This window comes from Manis javanica, chromosome 11 (assembly GCF_040802235.1).
Source record: "Manis javanica isolate MJ-LG chromosome 11, MJ_LKY, whole genome shotgun sequence".
Classification (NCBI taxonomy): domain Eukaryota; kingdom Metazoa; phylum Chordata; class Mammalia; order Pholidota; family Manidae; genus Manis; species Manis javanica.
This window is the reverse complement of record NC_133166.1, coordinates 29,445,825-29,459,973: the sequence shown is the minus strand read 5'-3', so window position 1 is coordinate 29,459,973 and position 14,149 is coordinate 29,445,825. Positions and strand designations below refer to the sequence as shown.

Here is a 14,149-nt window from a genome sequence, read left to right as displayed (position 1 = left end):
TCATTCAAATGAAAGGGAATTATAAAAATATTTTCAAATATACAAGGTCTCAGAAGCTTTGCCATACAAGTTCTACACTTAAAACACTTGGTAGCAGTAATTAAATAGGAAGAAAAACATATCTGCTAGATGCTGCAGGAGCAGTGTAGCATGAATCTTTAAATACCTTGGTGAAGTTTGTTTTTGTCAAAACAAAACCAAACAAAACAAGACCAAAGAAGAAGAGGAGGAAGTATATTTATGATAACTAAGAAATAAAGTGTGAGATAATAGCCACATAATAAGCTTTGAGAAGGGAGAGAGAACATGAGGGGATGCTAAGTGGAAGATGTAGGCATCAGATTTTTAAAGAAGGAAAGGTTTAAAAAGCGTACAGAGTGGGACAAATTTAAATAATAAACTCAAATGGTAGAAACAAGTCCAAATATAAAGATAACTACAAGTTAATGGGTTAGAAATATCCATTAAAAGGCATATTGTCAGCTTGAATTTTTAAAAATCTAGCTAATTGTATTTACAAGAAGCATATTTGAAGCATAAGAAGACAGAAATATTGAAATAAAAAGACTGGAAAAGGATATACTAGGCAAACCCTAACCAAAGAAAACCTGTATAGCTGACTTGATATCAGTTAAATACACCTTAACACAAACAAATCACCATTAAAAGAGGTTACTTTATAATGATAAAAGTTCAATTCAAACAGATTATATAATAATTTTAAACATGTATGCAACCTCAAAAATACAACCTCAAAAAATATGTAACATCAAAAATACATTAAAAAATTGGCAAAATTACATGGAGAAATTGTACATTCACCATCATAAGAGGAAATTTTAATGCACTTTTCTCAATTATTGATATATGAAGCAAATGAAAATAAAAACAAAGGTATAGAGATTTTAACACAATTAACAAGCTTATCCTACTGGACACATATACAATTCTGTACCCCAAAAATTAGAGAATACACATTTTTCTTAGCACACATAGCACATTTACTGAAATTGACTTTGTACTAGGCTATGAAGCAGACAAGTCAGTGAATTTCACATAGATCATTTTCTCTGACACTACACAACTAAGTAAAAGTTAGTATCAGTAAGATTAACTATCTGCATATGTGTGGAAACATGAGTTAATAAATACAAATGAGAAAAAAATTTTAATTCCTGAAACTGAATAGTAATGAAAATATAACATATCAAAACTTGTGGAATGCAGTATAATGTATTAGAAGAAGTATATAGCCTAAAATATTAACATTAGAAAAGAAGAAAATTAAAAATGAACTACATATCCAATTTAAAATTTCAGGGAAAAAATCCCTACAGAATATATCCAAATAAAGTAAGGGAAACATAAAACTAAGAGTGAAAATAAACTAAATAGAAATCAAAAGTAGAAAAAAGAAGAATAAGACCAGCATTTGATTCTTTGAAAAAATCAACAAATAGATAACTCTTTAGCAAAATAATCAAGAAAGAAGTAGAGAAGACAAAAATAATATTACATATGAAAAAGGTAGTATGACAAGGATAAGGCAGAGAAAAAGGATATAGATTAAAAAGATAAGAAAATATAAGGGAATTCAAATAAGTATATACTAATAAATTTGAAAATGAGCAAAATGGACAAAATTTCATTTCCTAGAAAAATACAGCTTCATAAAACTGCCTCTAGAATAAATAGAAAACTTGAATTGTCCTATAATTAAAGAATTGACAAGTAGTTTAAAATTTTTCACAAGGAAAATACTAGACCCAGATGATTTTACAGATTAGTTCTACCAAACTTTCATATCATATTTGTAACTCTCCTCCCACCCCCGGAAGTTATAAGTACATTTTTCCTAATTTATTCTGAGTCTAGTTGTACGTCCAGGGAGAGGAAATCCTGGGGCAAAATACATCTAAAAACCAAAGTCAGTCAAGGGAGAAATAAAGTTTAAAAATTGTTTATTGCTCACAAGCTGCAGTCCCAGGCCGGCTCTCTTTCCTGCTCCAGCAGAAGCAAAACCGGCCCTCCCCCTAACCTCTCAGGTACACATAAGCCCTCTGTTGCCCAGGTAATTACCCATTGATACGGAGATTAATTTCTCTCCACCCCTGAGGAATGATGCAAATGCACTAAAGCCGTACTTCTTTCCACCTGTGAATGCCTATTGATATGGCAGATGTACTAAAGCCAGGCAAGATATTCTGGAAATATTACAATTTTACCCATACTAGTATAGCTCTTTATACACTAGTATAACAAAATTAGACCAATAGAAACCAAACCTATGAAAAGTCCATTTCACTTATATTCACTTACAGATGGAAAAACTTTAAAAAAATATTAGCAAATGGATCCAATCATGTATATAAAAAGATAATATATCATGAGCAGGCTAGATTTTTCATAAAAATACAATGATGGCTTCATTTCAGAAAAAATTGTAAATTCCTACATTGATATATTGAAGGAGAAAAAGGTTATGATCATTTCAAAGGAAACACGTGCAATAAGACAACATACATTCATAATTTAATTAGGAATAGAAGGAAACTACTTTAACCTCATAAAAGACTACAACAAATATCGTTCTAAACAGGAAATGTGAGAAGCATTGCCTTTAAGATAAAAAGCTAGCCAAGTATATCGCTTTTTATATTTTTTTCCAACATTATTGATCTTAGCCAATTTAAGGCAAGGAAAAGAAATTAAAAACATGAGAATTGGAAAGGAGAAGTAAAGCTTTTATTCTTTATAGTAATATGGAAACAAATAATTAGAAAAATAGAGCTGAGTAAAGTAACTGAAATTAAGATTGATATATATCAATATATGTGTATCAAATCAATACATTGTACACTTTAAACTTATACAATGTTATATTCTGTCTTAAAGTTGGCAAAAAATTGATATACAAAATTCAATTGTGTTTCTATTCACTAGCAACCAAGAATAGAATATGTAATAAAAATGAAAACATGTAAAAAAATCCAAGAATATAGGTATCAGAATATCTACAAATAAATCCAACATAAATTTATATGATAGGAAAACTATGGAATTTTGTTGGAAAAAATTGACAAAGATTTAAATGTAAAGATACACTATTATTATAGCTCAAGAGACTTACTCATGAAAATTAATTTATCTGTATTGATGAACATATTCAATGCAAATCCAATCAAAATCTCACAAGTTTTCCTGGCCCTAAAATTTATATGGAAATTTAAAGGGTAAAAAATAGCCAAGACATTTCTGAATGTTATGTACTACCAAATATTAGACTGATGAATCTATATTAGCACAGCGTGGTTATGCTGCAGCAATAAGCAAATTGACCAATGGAATAAAATAGAGGTGCAGAAACATATCTATGTGTATCTGGAACTTTTATGACAGTGTAGTATAGCAGATCAGTGGGAAAATGAGAGACTATTCAATAAATGGAGCTTGAATAATGGTTATCCCATATGATAAAAATAAAATTGGGCTCTTATCTCACACCACAGACAAAAATCAACTCCAAATGAATTAAGGACTTAAGTATTAAAAACTAAAACTTTGAAACTTTTAGTGGAAAATGTAGGTGAAAATTTGTTTAATCTTGGAGTGCGTAGGAAAGGATTTTATGGCAAGGTAACAAAGGTGCTAGTACAAAAGAAATGAGAGAGAAATTTGACTTAACATTAATCTTCAGAACTTTTCTTCATAAAATGACAGCTTAGGAAAAGGTAGTTCACTGCTGGGAGAAGGCTTTTATAACCCAAATAATCAGCAAAGGATTAATATCATGAAATTTAGATAACTCTTACAAATCAATACAAAGAGGACACCACTTTGTTGAAAATCGGCAAAACCAGGACTAGGCATTTCACAAAAAAGGACCTACATTTACTTTATGAATATGTGACAAGATGTTCAATGGCATTATTAAACAAGGAAATACAAATCAGGAACTCAGTAAGATCAACCAAAACTTAGTAAGTCTGACAATACCAGGTGTTAGAAAGAATGTGGATTAAAAGTATCTCTTAATCATTGCTGAGAGTATTAATTGATACAACTACTTTGGAAAAGGGGACTGATATTATCTTATAAAGTTAATCATTTGTAGTTAATCTACAACCAAGAAATTTCACTCCTAAGAATATGCCTAAGAGGAACTCTTGCGTATGTATACTACGACACATATGCAGTGTTTAATAGAAGTGTTTACAGGGACAAAAACCTAGAATCAACCTGAATGTCCTTGACTGGAGAATGAATAACTTATGATTTCACCTAAATGGAATATTTCATAGCACTGAAAATGGTTGTTACATGTAGTAATAGCTATGAAACTTTGGAATTTATTTTGAAATTAATCATAGTTTTGTTAAGATATACTTTGTTTACTATGAAATACACAGATTTTAAGTATATCATCTGATGAATTTTTATATATATATGCATTTGCATAACTACCACCAGAACAAGATACAGAACATTTCCAGCCACCTTCAGAAAGTTCCTTTGTTCACTTTTCCAAAGTGGTGGTACCACTTATCAGCAATGTGTGAGGGTTTTAGTCTTGCTCCCATCCTCTCCAGTGCTTGTTATTGTCAATATTTTTAACTCTGATAGATATGTAGTGATGTCTCATTGTGATTAATCTGCATTTCCTGAATAGCAAATGAAATTGGTCACCTTTACTTTATTTATACTTATTGGCCTTTTGTATATCTTCTTTTATGAAATGCCTGTTCAAGTTTTTTCCCAATTTTTCTATTTGGCTTCATACCTTTTACTTATTGATGTGTAGAACTTCATTATATATTCTAGATATGAGCATTCTGTTACACACAAATATATGTACAATAAGAAGCATTGGAAAAGCTGATTATCAAAAGGAACATGGGAAGGATTACTGCAGATCCTTGCTCAAGCAAGTAAAAATAATAGATCATTGAAAACTCAGAATCTTGAAATTGATTCCCTGCAAACTATCCCTGCCCACACATCTCTTGGAAAGTCTTCATGCATAACTAGGTGTACATATATCTCAGTTTGAAGAATGTTGGTTTAGAATATATTAAGTTTGTTTTTATTTTTCCAGCTTTTTGAGATAAAATTGACATACAACATCATATAAATGTAAGGTGTATAACATAATGCTTTGGTGTATATATATATATATATATATATATATATATATATATATATATATTGCAAAATGATTACTACAGTAATTTTAGTTAATACGTCCATCATCTCACATAATTACAATTCTTTTAATGTGATGGGATCTTTTCAAATCTATTCTCTTAGCAACTTGTAAATACACAATACACTGTTGAAGACTCAGCACCACCTCTACCTAGAAACTCTTCGTAGGCAATTGGAAACATACTTCTGCAATAATGATTATTTATAAATTCAGGCTCTTTCCTCCTGAAGAATAGGAATATCAACACAACCTTATCTACCCACATAGTATAATTGTAAAAAAAAATCACTGAGATGATATTGTTAGGAAAAATGTTAGAATGGCACACAGTTGCTTACTTCAATAGTCAGTACCACGTTGATACACTATCGCTGTGAGCTTGCTGAGATGCATGAGCACATGTTTGGTGATTTTACTGGGTATTATCAATCCTTTGTGGGTATCTGCAACTTACATTCTTTCTTTTCCAACTGTAATGTACATTAATTATTAGTCATATAAAAGTAATAGTTGAGATTACCCATGGTGATTTAAGTCATAAACAAAACAGGAAAAATAATTTTCTCCCTCCTTTCCCTTATTCCCTCTAAATAAAGATAACTAAGTAAAGATAACCATTGTTAAGTTTGTAAGTATTCTTTCAAAAACATTCTTTTTATTTTTATGTAAATACACAAATGGATTCATATTATGCAAACAGTTCTTTTTCATCTAATATATCTTGGAAAAGTTTCCTTATTTTTAAGAAAGGAGCATTGTATCCCAAACAGTGGATATACTATTGTTTTGTAAGTTATCCCCTATGAATATGGAACATCTAAATTGTTTCAGGTCTATTCTATTACAGTGATGCAGCAAATGTTCTTGTAGGTATACATTTGCATACTGTGTCAGTGTATCTGTAGGATAAATTCTTAACTGTGGAGTGACTGGTCAGAGAGAATGTACATTATATATTTTGATATGTTATTGCTATATTACCCTCCCATAAAAGGTAAGTAAATGAGAAAGCCTATTTCAACACACCTCACCAACACAGAGTATTATTATAACTAAATTTATGTCTAATCTATTAGGTGAAAAATTGACATCTCATTTTGATTTGGGTTTTACTAATTTTGTGAAGTTGAGCCTCCTTTTATGTTTATTTATAAAGTGACTATTCCTTTTTTCCATTGATTCTATTTTATTCCTGGGAACATTACAAAATGAAGAGTTCTAACCACTTATAAAAAGTAGAAAGTGATGACTATAAGATAAAAACCCAGAGTATTTCCTTTTAGCTTTGCTGATTTAATGTTTCATATCATCTCCAACTTATACCTATCATTCATTCATTCATTAAAAAAACACCTGTTGTTTACAAAATACTAATGGCACTATCCTTGAAAAGCCAAATTTTGTTAGATGAGATATGTTTGGGTCTCCATTTGTGGGACCTCTCTGATATTAAATCCAAATCTTAGTATTTGACCAGTGTTTCTCCATGAGTGTTCATTTTTCCAGTTTTTCAAAATAATCTCAACTGTTAGTTAAACAAGTAGAAATTTACTTATGAAAATCTTGGTTTTCTACTTGTGATTGCCTCATTGTCAGCTTGTTATTGCTACCTTCTTGCCATTTGCTGCTCTGTAGTTGCTGCTCATTGTCTGACCCTTGAGTGCAGCCAATAAAGGAAGTTCAGGGGTTAGTGGTCTGATGGTGAGGTGACATACAATCTACAGTGACTGCCCTAACAATTCTACCCATTTTCGTTTGGTTCATTTGTAATTCTTGTTGAACCTAGAAGGCTCATGGCACAGACTGTGGGCCACTTATTCATTGGTCAGTCCAAGCATTTGAGGCAGTTCTTCCTCTAACTGCTAGCAAGCAAGGGAAGTAGGTTAGTAAGTTATTGGCTGGACTGGGGAATTCTGGAATTGATACTACCATTTGTGCCCTGTTTGATATCATAAATGAATATAGGAAGCAAAAAGCTAAAACTTTGGAGTATTATTGAGGGGATAATTTTCGTATTCCAGATTCATTGGTCTTCTCCACAGTCTCACTGGAATGAGAAGTAGCATCATTTCTTTGAGTACAAAGGCATTCTACTTTAGGCATATAGAGTGTCAGTCATCAAGTTCTTGGGAGTATGTATGTAGGAACGAAGCATTTGAAAGGTTGCTGGAGATACAGATTCAAGATAATACAGGCCATCTTTGCTTTTCACAGTAGTTCAGGACTATAAAAATAATGCAGGTTGAAACTGCAAAGTGATCTTAATAATCGATGGGAAAATTATGATTGTCCCTTGACCTTCAGAATTTTCTGTTAAACATTAGAAACTCTCTGTTGGTTGTAAATAAAGAGAGAATGAAATAGAAGTAAAACTAATATTTTTTTAGTGTACTGTAATTGAAAACAAGAAATATCGAAAATGAAAGTTTCTTATTTTTAATTAAAAACTTACCCAGATTAGGTTAAACAGTGCTTCCTTCTTTTTCCTGTCTCATAACTTACAATACAGGTGGGAGCATCTTTTGTATGCTGTGGCCAAATGTTAAACTATTTTCTAAGTTTGGGTCAACTTCCAACTCCTTTGTGCTTTCAATATCATGAAACATCTCTGAAAATTCTCTAATGTCAAGTTTTTTGTGGGCATCACTTTCTCTAGGGCATCTTCCTCCTTTCTGTCACAACCACTTTCCTCATTTATGTTTGTAAGCTTACTATCACTAAGTTCTCTTAGTAGCAGTGTCAACATCCCCATGCACAGCTGTTTCTTCTGTTACTCCATTTACATTTGATTCAGATTTCACTTCCGGCATTTCATTTCTTTGCTGCACTTTCATTTTTGGTGGTAGATTCCCTGGGAGACAAGGAAGCAGCACAACTGCACTCTCTGCTGTCTGTGTGTGAACTGAATAGCAGATGCATGGTGTCCAGTCACCAGCAGACTGTGAGAGAGGTGACAGGATTGGTCATTGGTCATGATGCTCATCTGTAATTCACATAGTGATTGTGGATTGAAGAGCTAGCAGTGAAGTTTGAACTTTATGCTCTTACAGTTAATGTACCATGATGACTGAAATTTTAACTGTGTGTTTGGGGACTTAGAGTACTTAGCCATGATGGCTGAAATTCATGCATATAAGGACTGTGCAAAGCAAGAACTGCCTAAATAAATGGGCTAACCCGTGGTACTGATTAGATATGATTTCTATAATAATTATAATTTTGTTGGGGATGCTGGGTTCAGTGCACTCACTCTTTTTAAGGCTTTTTGAAGGTGACTTACAGAATGTAAGTGCTTAATTTGCTGTATGTATCTGGGTAGGTTAGATTATCCTGTGGTACCAAATGACCCCCAATTCTCAGTTCTCTTGATGCCTTACATCGCACATTGTCTGGGAGGAGAGGAGGAAACTTTGCTACTTTGTCCTCACTCAAGGACTCAGGCAGAGGGAGGCTCCATCTCTGTGCTTCTGTAGTTACTAAAGCAGGAATTGGGAACATGATAAATTGCATGCTATCTTCTTAGAGTTTAATTGAAGGGACCAATTCAATGTTAGACCTAGGCCACAGAGCTGAGCCTATGGCATGGTGGCCCTGCTTACCATGAATAGTTGACTAGGGGCCTCTCCTGAAGCCCTCAAGCAAGAGAATAAAAGCTGCAATTAAAATATGGTTGATTCATTGTATGTAAGTGAATAAGTGATACATAACCATTTCTAATCACATTTCACTGGCCAAAACAAGTCACATGATCATGTTCCAAAAGAGATAGAAAAGCAAAATTCTACCATTCCTAGAAGAAAGGAATGTTGGTTGAACAGCATCAGTAACTACTATAGTATCTAAAGAGTTAACTTGTGGAGAATTTATCAGGGAAGTGCAATCAAAGACTGAGATTACAGACATAGATATGTCTGATTGTCTCTGTCTGCTAGTGCAAGAAATCAAGTTGAGGCAAAGTTGTGTATACTAGCATCCCAGGAGCTTGGATACTGTGATTATTTAAAAAGTAGGGTTAAAGGTCAGGATGAAGCCAGGAAGTTATAACAGAGGCTATATGGATCATGGGGACAAAGCAGGGCTATTGACGGCTCTGGCAATCAGAACTCATTCATATGAGAGCACGAAGACTACCTGCATTCTAAACAATTTCAACTCTTTTATGGTTTCTGAGCTTCTGTGCTTCATTTGAGTTTAAGTTGACAATATCTTTTGAAATTCTGCGGTACTTGACAGAGATGACTCTCAAATTGAGCTTTCAAGGAAATGTAGGCTATGGCTTGGCAGAAGGTATGTGGTGAGGGCATTCTGAGAGTAAATGGGTAGAGGATACATGAGTGTAACCAAAAGTAGGATGCTATGAAAGTAGTAAGAATATAGAACTTTTAAACAGGATGACATAGAAGATCCATAGGGCATTAATTGCATAATGATCCTCATTTAGTTATAATCATTAGTTATTACCATTATCATTTAGTTATAAACCAAATAACTTATGTAAGTAAGTTATTACTTACTATGAGGCATGACATATTTATCTATGTCCTTAACTACAAATACATTAAACTCTATGAATTCTCAGATGGCTGCCCTAAAAGTGTCCTGTTTCATAGTATTCTGTGTGACTCATGCTAATGCTTCAATCTGTCCACACACCAAATTAATTTAGAATCACTCCATCCATAGCTGTACTCATACCTGAACTTCCCATTTTAATCTAAATATGCAAACTTCTTGTCCACACTTTCTCCACTAGCCTGAGAAGCAAAAATATTTAAGCCATATCTAGTCTAGAAGAAGCCATTTGAGACTGCATTCATGTATTTCTTAGCATTAAATGGATTATTGTATTTGAGAAAAATACAGCTAATATAAAATGGTCAGTTTTGGTATGGTATAGTCATATCTGGGGTAAAAAACAATGCAATAAATCAGTTATAATCAAATGATCACATTATATTTAAATCTTCCAATCAACTAAAGGCTTTCAAATCAAACATCTATATTCTTGGACATGGCATTTGACTAATAAACTGAATTTAGACTTTTTACCTAGACACTTGATGTTAAATAGGTTTGCTCTTGGTGTTGAGCCCACTGGACTTTGGACAACTTCTTTCATGCCTTCAGCTTCCCTGTTCTTTTTCTAAGAAGAGCACTATAAGGGGGTGATTAGATTCCAAGGAATTGCCCTGTCCAGTGTCTTTTGCAGAAGCATGCTGCATTGTTGTTTCAAACTTGAATATTTCCCACCTAAACTTTGACATACTGTAAATTATATTAGTCAAGAGGTATGAGCCATGTCAGTATAGGGCAGGTACTCCAAAGGGCATCAGAAGTTTTGCCTTTTGTTCATCATCATAATATTTCCATTTGACTTACTGGATTTGGGAAAGTTTATTACTAAAAGATGTAAGAATCTTTTCAATTTTCTAAGCTGTTTATAACATCAGAAGTTCATTTTTATTTTAGGGAAATACACTTTCTTTGGCAAGACCAACCAATGTGTTAGAAATGATGAAAGAATGGAAAAATAACCCAGAAAGTGATGAGGAAAACACAGCAGTTGAAATGAACTATGGGACCATTCAAGAAAATGTGAAAGGTCACCAGCCAAGCAGACCCAGTAGAAATATCCTCAATGTCAACAGCACTTCGGATGAAGAGGAGGAAAAACAGGTAGGAAGAGCCAACAAAATAAGTAGGAAGAACAAGTGTTTCATTTCTCCGAACTTTCAGATACCCTCACAACACTTGGAACATTGTTTGCCTCTCTTGTCTTTATTGTTGTTGGTTTGTAACAAAGGAGTTGCATGATAAAGCAAAGTTCTTTTCTCTCTTGAGACTGTCAGGATTTAGCAATGTGGCCTACATGTCGTTTTAAGTTGCAGGATTACAGAGGGCAGGAGTCTACAAACTTTTCCTGTGAAGGAACAGATAGTAAATATTTTAGGCTTTATGGACCATCATAGTCTCTGTCACTTCTCAACTCTGATGTCATAGCACGAAAATAGGCATGCACAACTAATGAAGGAGCCTGGCCATGTTCCAGAGAAACTTTATTTACAAAACCAGGTGGTGGTGCCAGATTTGGCCCATGGGTCAAAATTAATAGTTTTTGTACTTTGCCAGGCTTTCCAGTTTGTAATAGGTCTGTGTATTACCTAAAAAAAATAGTTATTACATTATCCAGTTACTTGTTTAAATCTGACTATAGTTGTATTCTTCTTGATGAATATAATTTAGTAATATTTTAATTCCAGATTTTCTACTAACCGTATATCCTGACAATTTACCCAAACCCTTTTTTCTTTTGTTTCTTTTGTTTTTGTGTCTGTGAAAAATTTTTCTGTATGTTTGTTCTCTTTCTTGTCTTGAAATCTAGTGTATGTATTTTAGTACTTCTTTAACGATTGAGTATCCTGCCAGCTGCGGCTTATTCTCCTGCGGGCAGCCCAGCCTTCTCCAGAGGAGTTGCTACTTTTCCTTTCCTTTCACTGAAGCCCAGAGATAGGAGAGAGGGACTGAGGGGAAATGGGGGCCACACCTAGGAAGATGCAGCATTTCTGGTCTATACCCTTACATGCTGAGACTTTGTTAGAAAGAAACCTAGTAGAGTGATCTACTGGTTGATTTTAATGTAGTGGTTGTAAACTTCATTCTACTTAATAACAAATGCCTAGATATTAAGCTTAATATTTAATAATTCAGATATATTGAAATAATCATACTTTCACCATAACATAAACATAAATTTATTGAATTCCCTTTGTCCTCTCCAGTCTATTAGCAATGCATAGCAGCTGTGTGCCTTTTCTGTTCTTGTTAAAAACAATATCCTATAGCCCATGTTTGTGTTTCTTTATTGAACGTAATTGGAAGATATTCCTAATAGAGACTTGGCATTTTATGTTCACATGTACTAGAACTAAACACAAATTGGAATTTTAAAAGTATAGATTTCTACTCATCAACAGAAGAACTCTCCCCCAATAAGAGCTGACCTGCAGCAGAACAGGCCAGACCATAGATAGTAAACCGCACCTCCCAATCATTGGATGTATTCAAGCACTTCTGGAAAGCTACCTGTTATAAATGCTGGCGCAGGAATTCCTGAAAAATGGGTAGGAGTTTTCTCTATATGTCCTCTAAGGAACTTTCTCATGCTTAGTTTTTAGCCACTATATCTTGTGAAGAATACCTTAACTTGTTTTAGAATTTTTCTAAAAAGGATTACCCATTAAAAGAAAGACATCTCATGCATATAACATATTAGTTTTTTCATGAGTTTTTATGAATAAATAAGTTACTTTATTAATTATACTGAAGTTGAGTTTATGTTAAGAAATTACTTCTTTCAAATCTTCATTAACAATAAATAGTGGAGCATAAAGTTCTAAAATAATAACTGAGAATAGATTGGCCATTTACTGAAGTCCACATGAGATTCATATAGTAATTAATATTCTTAAGAATGAAAATTTTATTAAAATTATTATATGAATATTGAAATATTTCCCATGGGAAAAATTTTGTTTGTTAAAAGACAGATTATATGGACAATTTGATGTGATAATATAAATAATTTATACCTACTAAATTAAGGAAATTTTTTTTCCACTAAAATACTTGAAATTTGGCTTTAATTTAAATGGAAATCTACTAGCAGTCCCTACTTTCTATTGTATCATTGTTCTCTTTTCTGGAGAATGTCATAAATCCATTTACAGCTCCTGATTTTGTATTTCTCATAAGCTGGGGTATTCACACTTTTTAGAGAAGTGTCAGAGCTCTTAGAAAATTAGCAAAGAAAGAGGATTTGTTAAAAACAAAAACACTTGAACTAAGCACCTTACTCTTTCCCTGAGTAACTGTCCATTAGTTCCAAATGCCCTGGACATCATGGAAAAATACAGTCTGCATCCTCATTGTCCATGTTTGGACTAAGGTATCACTACACTTTTTCAAAATTATTTACAAATAGTTGGCATTTGGCAATGTCTTTTTTTTCTTCTCATTTCCACTTCTAGCCTATTTTAGGTAATCATGTTCTTTGAGGATAAGAATGTTTCTCCGATGTGTGTCGTGTTTTGTACCCTGAGTACATCTAGATAATGTTTTATGTTATTAGTAAGTCTCTAAATTTCATCTGTGGGTTCTTAATATACTCTGTCAGACAGACCCCAAGACTTTAACTCCTACAACAGCATTTACTCATCTTTAGATGAGACACTTGGCAGACCAGTGCTTATTGCAGGAGCGTGCCTCTTAGGGCCTTAGTGATTCTGGTAAGTGAAATGGTACTTTCATTATTCATTAAGCTCAGAAACAACTGAAGAGAAATGAATGTGTGTAATTAAAATGCATCTCCCCACAACCATGGAGGGAGGGGCTAGAAACTCTGCAATGTAATAGAAGTATATTTGCATTGGAGAATTCTTCTTAATTAAGGATAAACTTCTCAGTTATTATTTATTGGACATCATCTTGAATATACTTGGTTAAGTAAACTGGAAAGTTTTTGCAGTTATTTTCTTTCATGATCATTTTTCTTTACTGAAAACATGGCCTCCCCTTGTATTGTAGGAGATAGTACATATAGCAGATGCTTATTCTAGTCTTGGAGGTAGAAAGCCAAGGTGGCTTAGAAACTTTGAAAAAATTATTTTGATCAATAAAATGTATTCATGTAGCAGTTTGAAAGACAAGAAGTGTTTGAATTTAAATAACATTGAAACTAAATGGTTGAACTGTGGTATGTTGATATGTTTTTATGAGAAAAGTCAGGTTTTCTTGGTATTTTAGTTGAGTAGTATAAAAATACTCTTTTATTGACCATTGAAATGTTAGCTCTCTGAGCCCATGTGAATCATATCAAATTTGGTGGTTCTTCCACAACTTTAGTATACTTTTGTACTCCAATATTGAAGCATTACAACCTAGAAT

At 33.1% G+C, this 14,149-nt stretch overlaps 1 protein-coding gene across 15 annotated transcripts in view; it reads left to right on the top strand.

Annotated features, from left to right (window-relative positions):
- STK33 (serine/threonine kinase 33) overlaps window positions 1–14,149 on the top strand; it is a 197,635-nt gene that overhangs the window by 158,025 nt on the left and 25,461 nt on the right. For all 15 annotated transcript variants that reach the window (XM_073216126.1, XM_073216124.1, XM_073216128.1 and 12 more), the window contains one exon: window positions 10,676–10,882. In XM_073216126.1, the coding sequence (XP_073072227.1) occupies window positions 10,676–10,882 (207 nt within the window). The remainder of the gene's footprint in view (window positions 1–10,675; window positions 10,883–14,149) is intronic.